Source organism: Dendrobium catenatum, unplaced genomic scaffold (assembly GCF_001605985.2).
Source record: "Dendrobium catenatum unplaced genomic scaffold, ASM160598v2 fragScaff_scaffold_827, whole genome shotgun sequence".
In the NCBI taxonomy this organism is placed as follows: Eukaryota; Viridiplantae; Streptophyta; class Magnoliopsida; order Asparagales; family Orchidaceae; genus Dendrobium; species Dendrobium catenatum.
The window spans coordinates 237,382-257,709 of NW_021319289.1; the positions used below are offsets into that span (position 1 = coordinate 237,382).

The window sequence follows — 20,328 nt, forward strand, 5'->3', positions numbered from 1 at the left end:
AAAAAAAAAAAAAAAATGTTTTTTCTGCGCCAATGAAAATAAAAATATGGAAACACTGAAGTGACTGCATTCGATTAGAATCTTGGCCAAATTTTTAAACCAGGACAGCATTACTCTATAAGTTCTTTATTTCAAATTCTGTTTGTTAGAGCATCGCCTGAAAGCATGCTTTGGTTTCCAATGGCTGTCTTTGGCTAAAATTTTTAGGCCAGGATAACATTCCTGTATATCATCATTTATTTGCTATTTGGGAGTCTTATTTGACGAGAATGCATAAACTGTATGCTTTGGTTTCCAATGGCTGTCTTGATTGGGACAACATGTTTTTATTTTTATCTTTTATTTATTTCCAGTTTATAATTGGTACCTCTGTTCAAAAACAATCAGTGATTTTTCCCCCTTATTTTTCCTCCGTTAATGTTTAATGATTTTACACTTTATATCTGGATCCGTACTTTATAACTAATAGAAAAAAAATGAGTCTAAAATGAGAGAAATTATTCTGTGCAGAAGTCGAAAGCCGTCCAGAAACCAATCAAAATGAGTCATGTTGGTACCTCGGCTCGATACCGCTCGGTATTGTTGACGTCTCTTATTCTGGTTGGTCTCTGGATGCAGAGCTGCGTTCGGCGTCCGCACAGAATAACTTTTCCTAAAATGGAGAAATTATTACATGTGGACTGCTACCGACTGTAGCTCTATGTGTGGAGTGTTGGAATACACAACTGTGTATTCTATTTTTTAAAGTACAAAACTATTTATTAAGCACACAACAAGTATCCAACTGTGTGCTCCTATAACTTTTTTTGGAAGAATGTACTACTATAACGTGCATAATAATTTCTCTCTTAAGTGAATGTCATAGGTTCTAATAATAGAAAAACAAAATCTCCCAAAATAAAGGTAAGTTTACGTGCATTTCCCTTTTTGCAGTTATAACTGTAAAGATTATTCTAAGTAGGTGGTATTAGAGATGAACATTTAACGTATAGCATTCTAATTTCACTTACAAATGTCTTGGATTGCCATTGCCGTAAGCTGCGTTTGCCTCTTGATCTATGCAAAATTAAGTTGTCTTAATAGCTTAGGTGAACTGATAATATGCTGTCCCAGAATTGATGTTCCAATATTACAAGTTATAAATGCATGGTACCTATGCCATTCTTATATATTTCTTCGTGTTGGGTTGCACAGTTTTTTTTTGCTTACATAATTAGCTACCTGCATGTATAAAATATTGGTGTTACTGAAAAGCATGATGCATAACAAAGCCCTACATAGGGTCCTGATTGGGTACCCATGTTTTACTCAGAGAGGCTTCGCCCACCCACGCCCACCTATGGTGACTTTCGGGATGTTGTACCCACATATACCCACCCACTTTCCATGCTTTTTGAACGCAGTCTGCCACAGACTGATGGCCTTGAGGCTTGTTGCCCTTTGCTCTGATTGCAAACTTTCTAGCCGCATATAAGAATTTACCGTAGTTGCAGCGTGGTTAAGTGCTGCACACTACATAGTGAGGATTATAGTAGTATAAGATATACAGTGGTTAACAATGTAAATTAATTTTTTCCCCGATGTTAAGTACCCACCCACAAAGTCATGGGCGTACCCAAAACCACCCATACCCAATGGATATGAGTGAGTACACGGGTGAGTGTTGGTATTGATAACCAATGTAGGGCTCTGATGCATAATTTGTATAGGTATCACGAACCATTGGGGACTACTACCTGAAAAACCCTGAATTCAGCAGAAGCCCACTGTACCAACAGCTCTTCCCTTCCGCCACCCCATTCAACCGGCCTGTTATCACATCCGAGCCATCTGTTGGGAGGCGCAGGCTGAGACCTCATGACTTGTTCGTGATATTCGCTTCAGATGGCCTTTGGGAACAACTAAGTGATGAAGCTGCCGTTAAGATGGTCACTAGGAATCCAAGAGCAGTTAGTTCTTGCTCCCCTTCCACAGGGGAAATTATCAGGTGCGGACACTGGATCTAGAGATGCGTCCGGATTATTGGATGCACTGCGTACGCTCTGCGTACACTCTGCTTATACTCTGCGTACGTTCTGCTTACACTCTGTTTAGAATCTGCGTATTTGTAGATACACAATAAATAAACAACAAATCCTCACAATTAAATATTTGCTGCTTATTTACTGCAATACGCAGTAAATACGCAGAGCGTAAGCAGAGGATACGCAGTATCGGGAGACATCTCTGGATCAAGTGTATGCACCTAATAATTTCCCCTTCCACAGAAGCATATAATTCCATTTCTTCATTTTTGTGTAACTGTAATATTTGTGCAGGGAATTGCGAAGAGGTTGGTCAGAGCAGCGCTTAATGAGGCCGCAAAGAAGCGCAATATGAGTTACGGTAGCCTGAAAGGAACACCCAAAGGAGAAAGGCGTCAAATTCATGACGACATCACAGTTATTGTGATATATCTTGATCATCATTTTACTGGTGAGAATTTCCATTGCACCAACGCTCCTGTGGATATGTTCTCTCATGAACCACAGGATTATGGCGATGGCTTTTTTCCCTGAGTTGTGAAGAATTGAAGATTGTAGAGCAGCGATGACATCCCTCACAACATGCTCAGCTATCTGCTCTGTAAAAGAACTAAGTTTTTTCTTGTTTGGTGAAAGAGCTGCAACGCCAGGTACCTGTGTGGCAATTATTGAGGGCAGTTGATCTGCATGTTTTTTTAGGGTTTTTTTCTTATTTGACATCAATGTTGGTGTTTGCTCATATGCTGAACTTGGCAAAATAGTTTGCAGAGTTTCGTGATGCAAGGCGTTACCTGCTTTTATGGATTGTCTGGCTATATATTATTTCTTTCTTTATTTAGGTTTCATTTTGAACGATTTTCTTACTGCTTCTTAAAGAAGCTTTTTAGCACAAAAATTTTAATATAATTTTTGTATTAAAAAATTGTTTTAAGAAGCAAACAAAACACCATCTCAAAAGAGAATTTTTATTGGGTCAGGTAACCTGATATAGAGATACATCAGGCACCCAATAAAAAAATACCACATGCATTAGTTTTCATTAGCTTTACTGGGCATGATAACACTACAAAGAGTGGTAGTGGAAGGTTTTTATTGAACTGAAGTTAGTATATCTCATAAATCATTTTCTCAAAATTGAACGAGCTTTAGGGTTTTAATTTAATTGGATGGTTTTGCTCTGTTGATCAATTTGACTCCTGTTGTTGTTGAATTTGCCACTTTTATGCTACCAATGATTGTTGGGCCAATCGAAGGGTGTGATTTGTACCATTTCTTTTCAATCATTTGAGAGCGTAATTATGTAGAAATTATTGTTAAAATTATAAAGAACATTCCAACATTTTTTATCTCCATTTATAAATAGACTCCAAATTCAATTCATTTGAGCATTATAACATTTAGATTGTGTAACTTTGGCCATTGTTTGATGTTCCAAGGTCTTTGCCACCTATGTCTATATAATAATGTACTTCTTAACCATCCTCGAGCATTTTTACTATCTTCTCTCAATATTTTTAATGTTGTCTCTAGGTCTAACAATTTTCGCTTAGCGGTGGAAGATCATTGCAACCACCCTCAATTACTTCCAAGATCTTTTTATGTATTCATAATGATTATAAATATCAATAATTTTTTTAGTAGATTTCAGATTAGAGTAAAACAATCAAATCAAACACAAAAGACATTTCAATTTTTAAAAAGAGCCTCATATGAAAAAGGTTAGGAGGGTCTTGTACATTTTTTTCAAGAGAGGAGAAAAAAAAAAATGTAATGGGCAGAGGAGAATTAAGTAAGTTGTTAATCAGTCAATAAACAGACGAGCAATTATTACGTCCGATCACCGAATGCATTAATAGACCAATAACCACGCGCCACGTCACCTAAAACTTGATATTGAGCACTCGGTATTGCTCGGCATGCATTCGGATACGTTCGGATTTCACCGGACGTAATAATTACTCTAAACAGAAAGATGAAAGACAGCGATGAAAATTGGAAGGATAATGAATTCATGTCTTATCAGATTCTCTCTCTCTCTCTCTCTTGTTGGACGCTATAATTTATAAAATATGACATTGAATTTTATACATTGGGGGAGCACAGATTTCAAACTCCACCCTCCATCTAATACATAGCACTCAAACCCAAATATATTACTTGCTATGGTAGTAAGCCAAATTAGAATTTTTGCTAAATCCACATTAAGTAGTCATGCAATTTAATAAAGCTATTTTGAGCACTATCAACTAATATTTCTCCATTTCATAGAGAGGAATGTGATAACTGCAAGAATAACAAAAATCCTAATTAGTCTAGGATCATTGTGACTTCATTTGAGACAGCTTTCTATTTCTTTCAAAAGCATTTTTTTAGTACAAAAATTTTTAGCTCAAAAAATTTTAAAATAAAAAAATGTTTTAAAAAATAATTAGAAAACTCTCTCAAACAAACGATTAATTATTCTATGCGGACGCCGAACGCCATCCAGAGACTAACCAGAATGTGTCACGTCACCCCTTTACTGGGTACCGCGGCTCGGTACCATTGCCGTGGCTGCACCTGATTCGCCTCCGAACATAGAGCTACGTTCGGCCTCCGCACAGAATAATTTCTCCAAACAAAGGAGGCCTTAGGAAACTAGACAATGAACACAATCATTGACATTCAATAAACTCAATTCATCATACTGTAAAGAAAACTACATTAAAAAAAAAAAAAAAAAAAAAAACTGCACGAGGTTCATATGTTTTTACCTGAGAAATCCCGTTCGCATGCTGTCCTTGCTCCCCAATACTTTTTTCATCTCTATTTATCTTTCATTTATCCAACAGATATTTGTTTAATAATTCACAAACAAGAAGCAGGTCTTCATTTTTTATCAGGAAATCAGTTGTAAGACATTTTTCACCATATATTCTTTGGATGGCATTAGTAACATAAATCTTACAGGGAACAAATGATATTTTTCTTGTTAGAGCATCGATTTTGTATTGCCTATCTTAGCTTCATTTCACTCAGTCCATTCCTTTGTCATCCAATCTATCAATAAACGCATCTATCACGACTTTTGAGTTCTTCAGCTCTTCAATCTGCAACACGGAAAAAAAAATGCAAATTTATAAATCAAAATAGATGGAATATAAAATCTGCAGGAATAACAATTCGTGAAACGTAGCAATTTAGGAATTTTTAGCAGTTCCATTAAATAATCTCAGAGGCAAATTCATTATGAAAAGGAAGTTTAGCGAAATAATACAAAGGCATTTTAACAGATGGCAACGAATTTAAAGAGTATTTAGTTAACTCAGATCTCACAAATTCAAGAGAAATTATTCTGTGTGGACACCAGACGGGAGAACAATCCAGTTTACACTTAGGTACCAAGCGGTACCGAGGCTCGGTACTGGGCGTGATGCATTTTCATTGGAGTCTAAACTCCGCACAGAATAATTTTTCCAAATTCAGCCCTAGAAACCAGTATTATCGTCCTGCTTACTCTAGAAACTGATAAAATTGTTGTGTGACTCAATATTGTACCTGGGGGCAGCTTGGGGAGGACAATGTTGTTGTTGAAGTAGTTCGCATGCATTCTTGGAAACTACTATTTAGATTTAGGTTTTGTTTGGGACAGCTTTTTATTGTTTCTTAAAACAATTTTTTAGTACAAAATTTTCTGATTCAAAAAATTTTAGAAAGCAGTAAGAAAACTGTCCCAAACGATGCCTTAATTGAGTTATTAAGGGGCAGGAATTCAAGTGCAGAGATGGCAGGAGATTGAGAAACATCGAAGGAATTAGTCAGAGAGACTGGAATTTGAATTTGTTTTATGAGGATCAATAATTATGGAGGCTAGAAGGGGGACATTGAAGCCTATTTGGTCTGAATAAATGAATTAATTTTTTAATTATCATGAAGTGGGGTTTGGGACATCAATGGCCTAAATATCTGAACATCAATGCCCTAAATATCCGGACAACAACCTGAAGACATTGGAATAAACTTAGTTGTTCAAAGAGGTAAATTCTTAAATGCACTTGTAAGGCATAAAGCCCCATGTTCGTAAACATGGACTTAAAATTATCCTCTTAGGCAAACATTCACCCCAAATATATAAAGCCCCATTGGACCAAGCAACTCATAGCTATCAAAAAGAATCATTTAATCAGTTTAGATTGATTATCATTGCTCACTAAGTAGATCAAGGTCAATGATAACTTAGGACTATGAAACCATGATATCTTGATCAAATTTCTCATTATTCCCCCTAACATCCGCTCGAAGCTGAAGGTGATATGTTTTCTCAATTATAAACAAAAATCACTGTCATTATAAGCTAAGCAATTAGTATTTAATGATAAGCCATAATCAAAAGTTCTCTTGTCATTGGAAAGGGAACATATAGGGGCTTATGCTTATAAGAAAAGAAGAAATATGAAACTAAATCATAAACAAATCACAAAATAAGGATGGAATTTCTAGATAGTTCCTCATCTACAATATAATCTAGCTTTTGAAAATTTAACCCAAAAACAAAAACAAACTTTCTCAAAAGTGCCAGAAGCTAATTTTCAAAGCCCACATGCAGCTCCTGGAGGTATGTAGTACAGTTTAGTGTATATAACTAAAGATCAAAAGTTAAAATTGTCTCTAGACTATTTATATGAGAGTATTTTAGTTATAGACTATGTAAGGTATATAATTTAGTTCCTTAGCTACTCAAATCTCATCCAAAATGATTCCTTGACTCTTCAAATTTGATCCAAAATAATCAAACAGTGGGTCTATTTTGGATTATATTTGGAAAGTTAAATGACTAAATTAAACAAATTTACACTCTCAAATAAAAATGGCCCCATACAAATAGTCCAGTGACAATCTTGATATTTCTCTCTAATAACTAGAAAACACTCTTGCATTGCAAGGGATGATTAAATTAATAAAAATAAAACTAAATTGTTAGTTGTATCGTCTAGGTTCAAAGACACTCAACTAGTCAATTTTGTTTAAATCAGTTTGTATTAGACCAAAGCAGACTCTTAGTATCACTACTTGGTATATGATAATAAATTAATAATAATAATAAGGAATATCAAGAACAACTATACATTAGAATGTTTTTATTTTTATTTATTTTTTTGCATAGCAACTTGGAGCAGTGCTAGCATTAGTTGGCACAATGCGTATTAAGTTATAAGAGTAAGTTTATATGCATCTTTATCCATTTTTTAACAGGTTCATGTATTTTACATCTATGAGATTATATGAAGTTAAAAAAATTCCACATAGTTAACATAGAACCTAAAGGTGCAATATGGAATCATGAAAGTGAGCCTAACTTGCTTGCATACAGGAAGACATTACCATATCAGGAATTAAATATCAACCAAACGACTGAACGAGACCAGAAAATAAGCGAATAAATCTATACATCCTCACAAAAAAGATTAGTCACGTGTTTACTTTGAATTATTTGTTACCTCTTTGCATTTTTTCTTGTAAGATGTGGAGAGCTCGTCATACATTAACTGTAGATCTGACTTCTCAGCTTGAAGCTTTTCATACTCGGAAATTGACGGACCACCTAATTTTTGTTGAACAAATCTGAAAGAGAAAACACATATATTCCGCTAATGAAATGGTAAGATACTGCCATTCAAGCTGTAAAATTTCATAGATAATGCTCCTGAGCAGAAAGCCTTTTCCTCATAGAATCCGCCACCATAAAATAATATTCTAAGAAACAATCACGTACCCAAATGACTATTATCTAAGACATACGTACACTTCAATGTGGTTAGATAACTTGTAAAACAGAAAACAAATAGAACTGAAATGCTAAGGTATTAAAAAGCTCACTCCACAATGGGAAGAAACATAAAAGGCACTAGCTGATGCAATATATCGATTAACATTATTCTAGGATATCCTAGATTATTCTAATATTTTTGGACTATTTCTAAAACTTTTTTTATATCATTTAAATGTATTTAACTTTAGGATTGTCTTCTTTATAAATTACATGATAGAATTTTTAGAAAGTATAGGTTTAAACTTTAACTTAGTTTGATTATAAATATAATCCTCACAGCAACCCTCATGATATTCACAAAATCAGAAATCCTCCTCTCATGGTTTCTCTTTCATGAATGTTTCTCTCTTTCTCTCCTCATAGAAGTATGATTGCCATAGCACCTGGGACCAAGTTTCAAAACCTCTTGCACTAAAATCCTTCTCCATCATGATTCCCAAGATCGAAAAGTCCTAATTCATCCCTCGATAAATGGGTTGAGTACTCTGGAATGTTCTAAAATAGTGTGAATATTTGGAGAGTATTCTAGGATACTCTAGAACTCTTAAGAACATTGTAATATAAGTAGGGAATAGTGTGGAGTGTTTTAGAGAACTCCACACCCATGTATTTTGGATGAAATTCTAGAATGTTCTTAGGCATGGGAGGGGTATAAATAGGATCCTCCCTCTTCATTTGTAACCATCTCCCAAAACTCTCCACATCTCCCACATCTCTCAACTGGTGGCATCGAAAAATTCCCTGAATTTAAATATGTTAGTTCCACAATTACAGCCTATCCTTGATAAAGACAAGTCAATGCTACTTCGGGCTTTGTATATTAAATTATTGGTAATTCTACTTTAATCTGTTTCTTTCTAACATGTAATTTTATTGTTATGTTCAAATCTAAATCGTTAATTAAGTTATTGCTCTCAATCTACATGATAATGCCAAAGCTAGGATAATAATACTTTGAAATAAATTAGGAGTGTGAGTTATATGATCATTAGCTCAAAGTTGTTAGTTCAATTGGAGAAGTTATTCATGTTAAAGTATAAAATCCATCAATCTAGAATTGGCCTACTAAGTATGTATTTTTCCCCTTTTCTTTTCCTTTTGCAACAGCTACAAGCACAAGCTGCTTGGGAGTTGAATCAAAAGAAATACTTATCTCATGCTCCGGTTGTTCCGGAGTATAAGATAGATGTGAATGGAGGACATGTTGCCCAAGCATATGTAATTGGTGGCAGCGCAGTTAACAATTTGGGATCATTATCAAAGGTTTATACGAAAGCACTTAGCAATACACAATAACATCTACCAACAGTAAAAACATTATTTACAATGTGTGGAAGTAGTTTTTAAGATCATGCATATGTTAAGCCATCCATTAGCACCACATCAACTTCACTTAAACTGCAGAATCAAAGTTCAAAAATGAGGAAACCAATGGTAAACCCATCCATTGCTTCTTCAATAGCAGTGTCAACTCAGCCCATGAATATTGCAACTATTCAAAACTATGAGATATACAAAGCTGTAAAAAATCATAAGAATATACATTATGGATATACTTCTCAGATGCTGAATCAGCATCATAAACAAGTTGCACAGCAAACGATATCATCTAGCATTGCCATTAAAGAGCCCGCTTGTAGTTCACAAACAACAGACTATGTAGGGCAAGATTCTATAGACCATGATCTTGAATTTTTAAATGAACATCAGTTTTCAGTGCCACAAAGTACTGTAGCATCAGTTTATGGGGACAAAGGACACGAAACTTTGAAGTATGAATTACATGAAAAGAAGTTTTCTAATGCATACTGTCCTATTAACTCATCAGCTATAGGCAAAACGACAAGCCCTGCAGCGATTTTTACCAATTCAATAATACAGTTTAGCTTCTAGTCCAAATTGATTTTCTGCAACAAAGTATAGTTTTACCTCAGCTCACCGTTGAATATTTACATTCTTATGCTCTAATTTAGTTTTGATACCTTCGAGGCATCATATGTAGTTGATAAACATGATAAAATCATCACTGTATAGTGGTGGTATATCAGTTTGTTATTGATAACGAAATAGCTTTGTTGCTCTGACATTTGTGATCCACAGATCTATCGATATCAAGGGGAACTTATTTCTTCTACTTAAGTTAAATGATGAGATATAGTACCCATCTGAAGTCAGATTTACGGGTATGAACATGATATGATATTGATATTTTTGTATTAAAAGGAAACAATACACTTAAAGTTGTTACTTATGGTTCTTAATTAGAATAAAATAAATATTGAGATCCTTGTGAAAAGATGATATATGATCACGCAACTATTTTTTCAAATGTTTTATATAATGTCTGAATTGTTTAATGTTCACCTCAGTAACTGCACCAAGGTTGACCTTATCGAATATTGATACGTCATTGTGCGAAAGAAGAAGCGTTGTGTGAATGTTATTCAAAATGTGTTGACTAATAGCTGAAATCATCCGAAGAGTGTCTGTTAAACAAACAGACCATCAAGACATGTTTGGGATAGTAGAAATCTTGGAGCCCAACCTTGTGTTTTGATGATCACAAATATTATTAGAAGTTCATTTATCCTTTTCTATTTTATACATTACATTTTTTTTCAGGTTCAACATACACAAAGCACCGTCAAAAAATCATAGCTCAAAAAAATATTGTGTTGGTCAGTTATACTTTGAAAGAGTATGTATATTGTAATAGGTGTATATTAGCTTAGCAATCGTGCACACACACAAGGTGGAATGTAGTTAAATATTTTAATTTTTATGAAGATTGTGCTAGACTATTTTGATAGTACTACACGATCAGTGCAATAAAAAATTAATCAAAATGTTTAATTAAATGAGATTAATTTATAATGTGCCATAACTAATCGTATTGTACGATCACAACATCATACTAGACGATCATCTATATTTAATATCCCCACCATCATTTAAATGAGGCAATAATTTGAATTTTGAAAGGTGTTCTAATCGCACAGTACAAACTAGTTCGTGTTGTACTAAGTTTAAAAATCTTGTCAAATTTAATCCTTATAATTAAGCAATTGAATCAAGATTAATTAAGATTGATAATCATACTAGAAAATAGGTAGAGTAACTATCTGTACGATAATTAATCATACTAGGGTTCGTACTATACGAAATACTATTTAATTGAACTAATCGTACGTAACAATCTTGAATCGTACAACAAAGAATGAACTAATTGCACTGTAGGAATAGAAGCAACAGAATTAATAATTAGGATTTATTAAAGCTCTCTATATAAACTCTTATTATAACTTCAAAAGAGTCTTTGGGCAATCAAGGGTTTCTATTTCTTCTGTCAGAGAGCTTAGAGAAAGAGCATTGAGCAAATGAGAGAAAGGGTGAGTTGTGTGAGAGGGAGAATATTTTTGAGGGTTTCAAGGGAGTGTGAGAAGAGTTTTCAAATGGTTGCTCCAGCAGACTTGCACTTGAGATCCTCCTATAGTGTTGGTGTTTGTCCTGAGAGAAGCTTTGTGAATGAAAGCCTTTGGTGCCAAAGACCGTCGGCGACTCCGTTGGACTGAGGAGGTGAGAGGACTTAGCGACTCTGCTAGACCGAGGATGTGAAAGAAGGATACGGAGAATCCACCGAACCAAGGAGGTGAAAGAAGGACATAGCGGCTTTGTTGTACTGAGGAGGAGAAACAAGTGATTCTTCGGGTGTGAAGAGTCTGTAAAGGTGCATTCTCCACCAACGGAAAAAGAGAATGGCTTCTCCGCCTAACTGTGGGCTGAAGGAGAGTCACTATATTAGTGCAATTCTTGAAAAGAGGACTTTAAGGAGTGGATGTAGGTCAAGTTGACCGAACGACTATAAAAATTAGTTTGCGCCTCTTTACTTTTCACATTTACTTTATGCATTTTACTTCACTAATGATATCTTGTATGGAAAATGAGAGTTATTTAGGTAAATTTAATAGCTAAATATATATAAGGATAATAAAGATATTTTACATAATAAATAATTATAGGTGCTCAATTATCAAAGTCGAAGTCAGAAATTTTGTGAATCAACAAGCCATTTAAATTCGAGGTGATCATTCATGTTTAAAAATTTAAAATAATAACATTGCTTCTTCTAAATTTAATGCATCATTTATTATTTAATCACTTACCATTATTATAAACTATTTATGAGTTATCTTTGTTAAATACAGTTGGTCAAATTGAATTGGATAACATAAAATTATCATAATTCAATCATTTATCATAAGCTATATATATTGTTTACTATATAATGATTTGAAATGATATGGAAAATGAAAATAAAACTATTAAGCAGAAATGTTTGTATTTGCATATTGATTGATTGATTACATACAACAATAACAACAACAACAACATCAAGCCTTTATCCCACTACATTAGGTCGGCTACATGAATCCTTTTTCGCCATTTTGTCCTGTTAAAAGTCAAATTCTCATTTAAATCTTTAGGTCTACCTCTACCTTTCTTAATATAAGTCAAATCTAATCCCTCAACTTTCCTAACCGGGTCATCGGAAGGCCTCCGTTTAATGTGACCAAACCATCTAAGGTGACTCTCTCTAATCTTATCTTCTACTGGAGCTACTCCAACCTTTTCACGTATATGCTCATTTCGTATCCTATCTCTAAGGGTAAAGCCACTAATCCACCTAAGCATCCTCATCTCTGCAATACTTAACTTAATATTATACTTCTCTTTTAATGGCCAACATTCGGCACCATAAAGCATTGCAAGTCTCACCACCATCTTATAGAATTTTACCTTAAGTTTGAGGGTGAATTTTCAATCGCACAACAAGCCCGATGCATTCCTCCACTTCAACCATCCAACTTGAATTCTGCTGATAATATCCCCATCTATTTCACCATCACTCTGAACAATACATCCAAGATATCTAAAGTGTGTACTCTTATTAATGACTTGATCGCCCAAAGTCACAATCCCCTCACTAGGTCTATTGTGGCTAAAATTACACTCCATATATTCAGTTTTAGATCTACTCAAGTGAAAAACTTTAGAATCTACGGTTGACCTCCATAATTCAAGTTTACCTTCAACTCCCTCTCTAGTCTTATCAACAAGAAGAATATCATCAGCAAAAAACATAAGGTACATCCTCTTGCAAATGTCTAGTGAGAACATCCATAACTAAAGCAAAAAGATATGGGCTTAAGATTGATCCTTGATGTAGAAAATACTTGGTCAAACCACCTTATTATGTTTGAACACAAGTAATAGCTCCTGCATATATATCTTTAATGATTTGAATATAAGTATTATTAACTACTTTCTTTTCAAAAAACTCTCCATAGCACTTCTCTTGAAACTTTATCATATGCTTTCTCTAAATCAATAAATATCATATGTAGATCCTCCTTATTATCTCTATATTTCTCCATCAAACCTCTCAATAAATGTATGGCTTCCATAGTAGACCTACCCGGCATGAATCCAAATTGATTTTGAGAAACATTAATATTACGCCGCAACCTATGATCCATAACTCGCTCCCATAGTTTTAAAGTATGACATATTAACTTAATTCATCTATAATTCGCACACTCTTGTGCATCACCTTTATTCTTAAAAATAGGAATTAACACACTCATTCTTCACTCATATGACATCTTTTTAGTCTTTAAAATAGCATTAAAAAATTTAGTAAGCTAAGAAATTCCTTCATCTCCTAAGCATTTCTACATCTCTATTGGAATATCATCAAGTCCAACAGCTTTTCCACGCTTAATTTTCTTTAAAGCCTCTTTAACTTTGGTTTTATTGATACGCCGATAAAAATAAAAATCTTTATTTTCATTTAGGGTGCTAAAGTTACTAAAGTCAATCATATTTTCACATTTTTCATTAAAAAGTTTAGCAAAGTATCTCATCCGCCTTTGTTGAATATCATCTTCTAAGAAAAGTACCTTTTGATATTCATCCTTAATACAATTCACTTGAACTAAATCCTTACTACTATCTCTTTGTTTGGCTAACTTAAACATATATCTTTCTCCCTCATTGGTATCTAATATATTATATAAATCATTAAAAGCTAAGCTCTTTGCATCACAAAAATATTTGTTTTAGTTGATATTGTGTAGGAGATTATAGGAAAAAAGGCCACAAAAATGATATTTTATTTCAGCGCCGCGGCACCCATAAATGTCGAGCGGTCACAGCATTGCTAGCACCCTAGAGCCACTCTGGAGCACTGAGGTGCAATTAAGTTTGAGAGTTTTGCAAATCAATTAAGTGCCCTAACGCCCATCCTTTAAGCACCAAAACACCAATAGCGCCCCAACGTCTACAATTGGAGCGCTAGTGCGTGCTAATCTCATAAATTTTGCACTTTAATTCAGCGCCCCATCACCGTCTTTTGGAGCACCTCAGCACCATAAAGCATTGTGCTGCCAAATCGCCTGCAGCATTGTGACAAAGAAGTTGGAGCGGTTCAATGTTGAAACGTCACGTCAATTCAAGCCAACGTCACGGCAGAGACCATCTTTCCAACGCTGAGGCGCTAGTTTGTTTATGTAACGTCGCATAGCCTATTTCAGTTTGTGCTAAGAATAAATAATTTTCTTTTTTAATTGTTGAGGGTTTGTCATCTATTTATTGTACAAAATAGCAAGGAAGTGGGCATTAAGCATGGAGGGTGATTATGCTAAAGGGAAAACAATCTGAAAAGCATCTCTTGTTTGTAATTGATAGTAAACGCTATTCCAGTGGCATTTTCTCCACTAAAACTCTTGTACCTTGTTGTAGTTGATAAAATAAAGGCTTTTTTGTTTAAACTCATTTCTATGGTTGGGTAATTCTTTAGTTTTGAGCTTGTGATGTGAATGAAGCATATTTTTTCTTCTTGTCGACTCTAGTAAATGAAATACTTCAATGTTATTTTCAATCACTTCTGATTTTTATTTAATTCATAAAAATATCATATTTGAAGTTAAAACTTAGTGTGATTCATTGCCACAATGGAGGAATGATGTTATAAATAAGAGGATTGAAATGAAAATCTTTCATACTTAGACATAAAATGAATAGGTTTTTGGGAACCATGGAGATACAATCGTTGTAGTAAGGTGATAGCTTTACTTTACACCCTTATAAGCTCGACAGAGATCTAAGAGTGTATATGCTTTGACTCATAATATATTTTCGATAGTCTACCTACAAAAATATTGCATCATTCATCATCATAAGTTCAAAATATTTTACTTTAATTAAAATATCTTTTCAGCAATTGTAGTAGTTATAGAAAACCAATTCCAACACGACTCAATAGGATAAACTTTGCTATTTGTAGTAGATAGTATTAGAGGCATTCGTGGGATATAATTTTTTTCATGGGATCGATACTCTACATTTCACTTTATTATTTGATCTACACTTGCACTTGCGTGGCAAATTAGAAAGAGCATAGCAACCCATCAGTACACTTCTTCATGGTACTGACTGGGTTCACAATGTATTCACGCGCGTGAATTAGAATATATTTGAAAAATAAAAAGAAAATGAAAGTACCTAATTGGTAATATTTAGACAGCCTCCTATGATGATTGTATTAATTACAAAAAATGATAATATATGATATGAGTGCTATATATGCATAACATATGATTTATAATCATTTTCAGAAAGAAAGAAATTTTTATTAACTAATGTTATTTTATTTCATATTTCAGAGTAAGTATGCATATTGTTCAAAATGTTGTTATGTTACTTTAATTTAAAAGCAAGATGTGCTCACGGAGCTGTATTATAACTCACCCTTATCATTGAAGAAACGTCCGCAACTATCATCCAAAAAATTTTAAATAAGTGGAAGAGTATAGAACGTGTACCGTAGGCATGACAATCCAAGAGAGGTATTTATTTGAACAATTATATTATTTTTCTCTTTAAATTCAATAGGAATTTTAGTGGCTTTTCAGTATATTAGAAATAGTTGTCATTAAAATTTTAATGCAAAAAACTTATAAATAATTGTACAATCTTATGTTGTCATCTAGTTAATTCAAGCATCTGGATCGGATAATGACAAATATAAACCCAAATATATCAACTATCATGTGTGGCTTTTATTTATAATAAATCATATGATATAATTTGAATATGATTACCATGTTTTTTTTATTTTGCTTTATAAAAAAGCAGAAATTTTTACTGGAGTGCATTGGTGCCACAACAACAATAGAAGACCACCTTGAGCACTTTGGATGTTCATCACTTTTTATATTGTCACAACAGTTGAGAGCTAGCAGATCTTCCCTGCTAACTATAAGAACTAACACAGCATGCAGGAATTAATATGAAATGGAACTTCAGCTTAAATCAGAATCTAGATAAATATAGGATTCTATTAAGCATGCAAATCATTTTGAACTTACTCAACAGCGGAGGAAGGTTTATCATTCTCTTCATATAACGCAACAAGAACTGCAGGAAGGAATCAACATAATATTACGTAAAAACTCACAAAATAACTTCAAGTAAGTTTCCAAGCTAACATAAGCATAAGCATAAGCAATCCTGTGAAAATAGATGAGAACCTTTAGTCAATGCATCAAGCACACCACTGGACTCGAGATATTTCCTGAAAGCCTCCTTTTTTGCTTCTTTCTCCTGCTTATCATCATATTTTTCTATCAACATTAAAATAAAGCAAAAAAAAAAAAAAAAAAAAAAAAAAAAACAAAAAAAAAAAAAAGGACAGAACCATGAGTGTGTATAAGAATACCTTCCTAACATTACCTTCATTTTTGTGTAGGCAGAAAAATTGGAGACAATTGACTTCACAGATTTATCCTTTTACGATTTCATAAAAGCAATTGATTTCACAGATTTATCCATTTGTTAGTGATTGCATTTTGTTTAACTAAAGTTCAGCTTAGCATGAAGAATAGCTACAATTTTGATGATCAATATGAGAACAAGTGTCAGAATTTGTGCTCCAGTAATCCATATTTGAACTTGTCGGGCACATGCTTATAATGAATTATATAAATGACTAAGATTTTTGTTAAAGATGAAGGCAATAAGCAAAAAAGAAAATACTATGTTGAGAAATTATTAAATGAGAGTTTGAAAGAATAAATCATTTTGGAAGCATAATGAATAATTAATGAGATATATTAAAAATTGATACGTTTGGAAGAAGAACATTACATCATTCTTATTTTTACAACTGAAAAAGTGATACATTTGTGTAACAAATACAAAGCAAAGTCACCATAACAGTAGGAGGGAAAGCCTAAAAGGAACAAATCACCAAAACGTGAAAGATGCGAGGTAATGCATAACTCAGGGCAAAATGGATCCGCCACATGTAGAAATCAACTGAAACTTCTCATAACCCCGTGGCCCCCTATTTGGAAGTGTTGAACGGCAGCTGCTGTGCATCATGCAGCAAAAATACAGGAAGATAAATCTAGATATAAAAGGAAGAATATATAAATAAATTTACATGATTCAACCTCCTATGCTCAGTGTGTGCAATCGAGTCGGAGAAAGGAGTCCATAACCCCACATTCAAAGGCCCAATTTTAATTTGTTATGCATTCTTCTGGCCCATACTTAAAGCTTTCTTAAGCTTACACTCTCCCTGTGACACCCAAAATCAATAATTAGGTTGGAATCATCTCCATTATAAATATGCGTTAGACTTCATATGAAGTTAAATGCGCTTAACTTTAATTCTCAGAGAAACTGCACCGTATTTTTTTTCCTTCGAAATTAAAACGTGTTATTAACGTGCTACAAAAATTAAAAACTCAACCAACTTCCACTGGTATATCTGATGGTGAGAACATTCTAAATGACAAATTTTGTGATATGATTATGATTTAAAGGATGCTACAAAACTTAAGCATACATTAGAGATGTCAACCCAATTAGAAATGTTAATTATATATACATTATTTACATTACCACAATCAATCTAACATAACAAGAAAAGCCCTGGAATTCAATAATTTTTCTAAATACTTTACCACTAAATAATTAACATCACTAATTGCTAATTAATTAACATTACCACTAAAAACCTCAATAGTAAAATAATTGAACCATTGAACATATCACAATTTTCTTCTAAATATTTCTTTTAATTATTCAAAATATTTAGCATCACCAGTAATAAAATTATCTAACTGATTTTCTTAGATTACCACTAATTATTATTACTAAATAGTTTGTTTAAAGTCGTTCAATATATTTAATATTGCAACTAACAAAATTTTCAAATTAATATTTCGAAATGATCACCAACTAATTTTTTACATTAAAACTAACTGGTTTTTCTAAATGATTTAAAATATTAATATCACAACTAACTATTTTTTCAAATAAATTCTATTTAACATACCTAAATTAAGTAAACATAGAAAAATACCAACATAAATTTTATTTAACATGCCCACATAAAACACATTTATCTAAAATATGAAAACCATAAAAACATATAATAAAAATTAAATGAATTGAATGACTTTAAACAAACTATTTAGTCCATGTGGTAGAGCTGTAAAAAACGGGTCATTGGTCGGGTTCGGGTCCAACCCGAAATTGACCCGACACTGTTCAACCCGACCCGAACCCGACCCGCTTTTACAAACGGGCCCGGGTCAACTCGAACCCGACCCGTTTCGGGTATATTTCATTAAATTTTTTTATTTAATATATTTATTTAAATCTAAATCAAATTAAGGTAAGATTTACTTCAATTAATTTAAAATAAATCAAGATTAATTTAATTTGGGCAATAATGTTTATAATTTTTTGAAATATCATTTACTTATTTCATAAAACCCCTTTAAAATCCTCCTAAATTAATTAAAATCGGGTCAAACCGGGTTGATTTCGGGTTTCCGGGTCAACTCGAACCCGACCCGGTTTTACAAACGGGTCGAAATCCCTAACCCGAACCCGACCCGGTTCGGGTTCAGGTTGACCCAAACCCGAAATTTTCGGGTCGGGTTTTCGGGTCGAGTCAAATATTGACACCTCTAGTTTGTGGTCAAACAAAATGGACACTTCTCGGCGGTTAACTACTTGCTTAAGCTTCCAATATACGAAGGAGAGACTTCAACAGGGTGTTACCGTGCTGAATCAAAGGGAGGGGGGGCATCGATGCATTGGATTTGGGAATTTGTGGAAAGAGAAAAGTTGTCGTGTCATTGGTTATACCCAACAACCCAGCAAAAAATCCCTTGGAATTTGTCAAAGTAATTGCATATTTTCTTGCAATGGCATCCATTGAAATAAGTGAAATAATCGATAAAATATTTAGGAAATAAGAGCTTAGATTAGTAAAGCAAAGACTAAGAATGGGATATGCCCTTTTTGTTATTTTAATAATAATAATTAATAATTAATAATATCAAGATGGAAAGAGATTTTTAGGTGTGATAGAATCATAGAATCATATATCTTAGGTTTGTTATATACAAGAATAAGATATATATAAGGATAAAACTTCTAGATCTAAATGTGAACTAGTAAGAAAAAGAAAGTGCCAAAGGAGTATTATCTGATAAAATGATGCCATAGAGATTTAAAGGTAATTTTAAAAAGCTATATTTATGTCAGATATGTAGTTTGAATTCGAGTCTTAAGCAACGAATAGGACATTGGTAGTCAAGTATAGCATGACATAAATGAGAATGATTGGTGTATGAAAAAATTAGAATAGATCTATTGAAATAATTATTTTAGAGGGATGGTGGAAATAGAATATCTTGAAAATAAGGTAGAGGATGATAGACGTAGATAGTTTGGATATGTAAAATGAAGAGTAAATAATACATAAAAAATATGAGAGAAAAAATTTGATGAACGAATAGAAAGGAAGAGAAGTAGACTAAAGATAACATGGACAAAGGTTATTCAAAAAGATTTGTGTAGAACAGGTTTAACCTTGTTGCGTCCTGGAGTATTCGTGGCCGGAGATAAAAATAAAGCTTAGCATCTTAGCGTTGTACGAAGATCCAACACACATATAGATAAAGAGATAGGGTGCAATATTTAAAGGAGACAAAAATTTTTACGTGGAAAACCCCTAAAAAAGGGGAAAAAATCACGGGGCCTAGCCCAGTTTGAATAAATCCACTAGTATTGCAGTTGATTACAAATGAGGCTCTTCCTTGGGGAAAGCCTTAGCTTGATGTTCATCTTATACAGTACATTACATGATGTGAATACAAATAATCACTGATGATGTGTTCGTTTAGTCTGAAAGACTGTAATCGGTAGGCGACGGAGGTCGGAAGGACTGTAGTCGGTGGCCTAGCCTAGTTTGAATAAATCCACTAGTATTGCAGTTGATTACAAATGAGGCTCTTCCTTGGGGAAAGCCTTAGCTTGATGTACATCTTATAGAGTACATTACATGATGTGAATACAAATAATCACTGATGATGTGTTCGTTTAGTCTGAAAGACTGTAGTCGGTGGGCGA

At 33.6% G+C, this 20,328-nt stretch overlaps 2 protein-coding genes across 2 annotated transcripts in view; one reads left to right on the plus strand and one right to left on the minus strand.

The window, feature by feature from the left end:
• Positions 1-2,593, plus strand: part of LOC110095534 (probable protein phosphatase 2C 78) — a 4,817-nt gene extending 2,224 nt beyond the window's left edge. The window contains exons 3-4 of the mRNA XM_020821120.2: positions 1,710-1,949; positions 2,319-2,593. Of these exons, the coding sequence (XP_020676779.1) occupies positions 1,710-1,949; positions 2,319-2,558 (480 nt within the window). The 3' untranslated portion in view covers positions 2,559-2,593. The remainder of the gene's footprint in view (positions 1-1,709; positions 1,950-2,318) is intronic.
• Positions 2,594-4,804: 2,211 nt separating this feature from the next.
• Positions 4,805-20,328, minus strand: part of LOC110095535 (c-Myc-binding protein homolog) — a 23,740-nt gene continuing 8,216 nt past the window's right edge. Inside the window, exons 2-5 of the mRNA XM_020821124.2 lie at positions 16,425-16,497; positions 16,263-16,311; positions 7,502-7,625; positions 4,805-5,113 (exon numbers count right to left, since the gene is read on the minus strand). Of these exons, the coding sequence (XP_020676783.1) occupies positions 5,039-5,113; positions 7,502-7,625; positions 16,263-16,311; positions 16,425-16,497 (321 nt within the window). The 3' untranslated portion in view covers positions 4,805-5,038. The remainder of the gene's footprint in view (positions 5,114-7,501; positions 7,626-16,262; positions 16,312-16,424; positions 16,498-20,328) is intronic.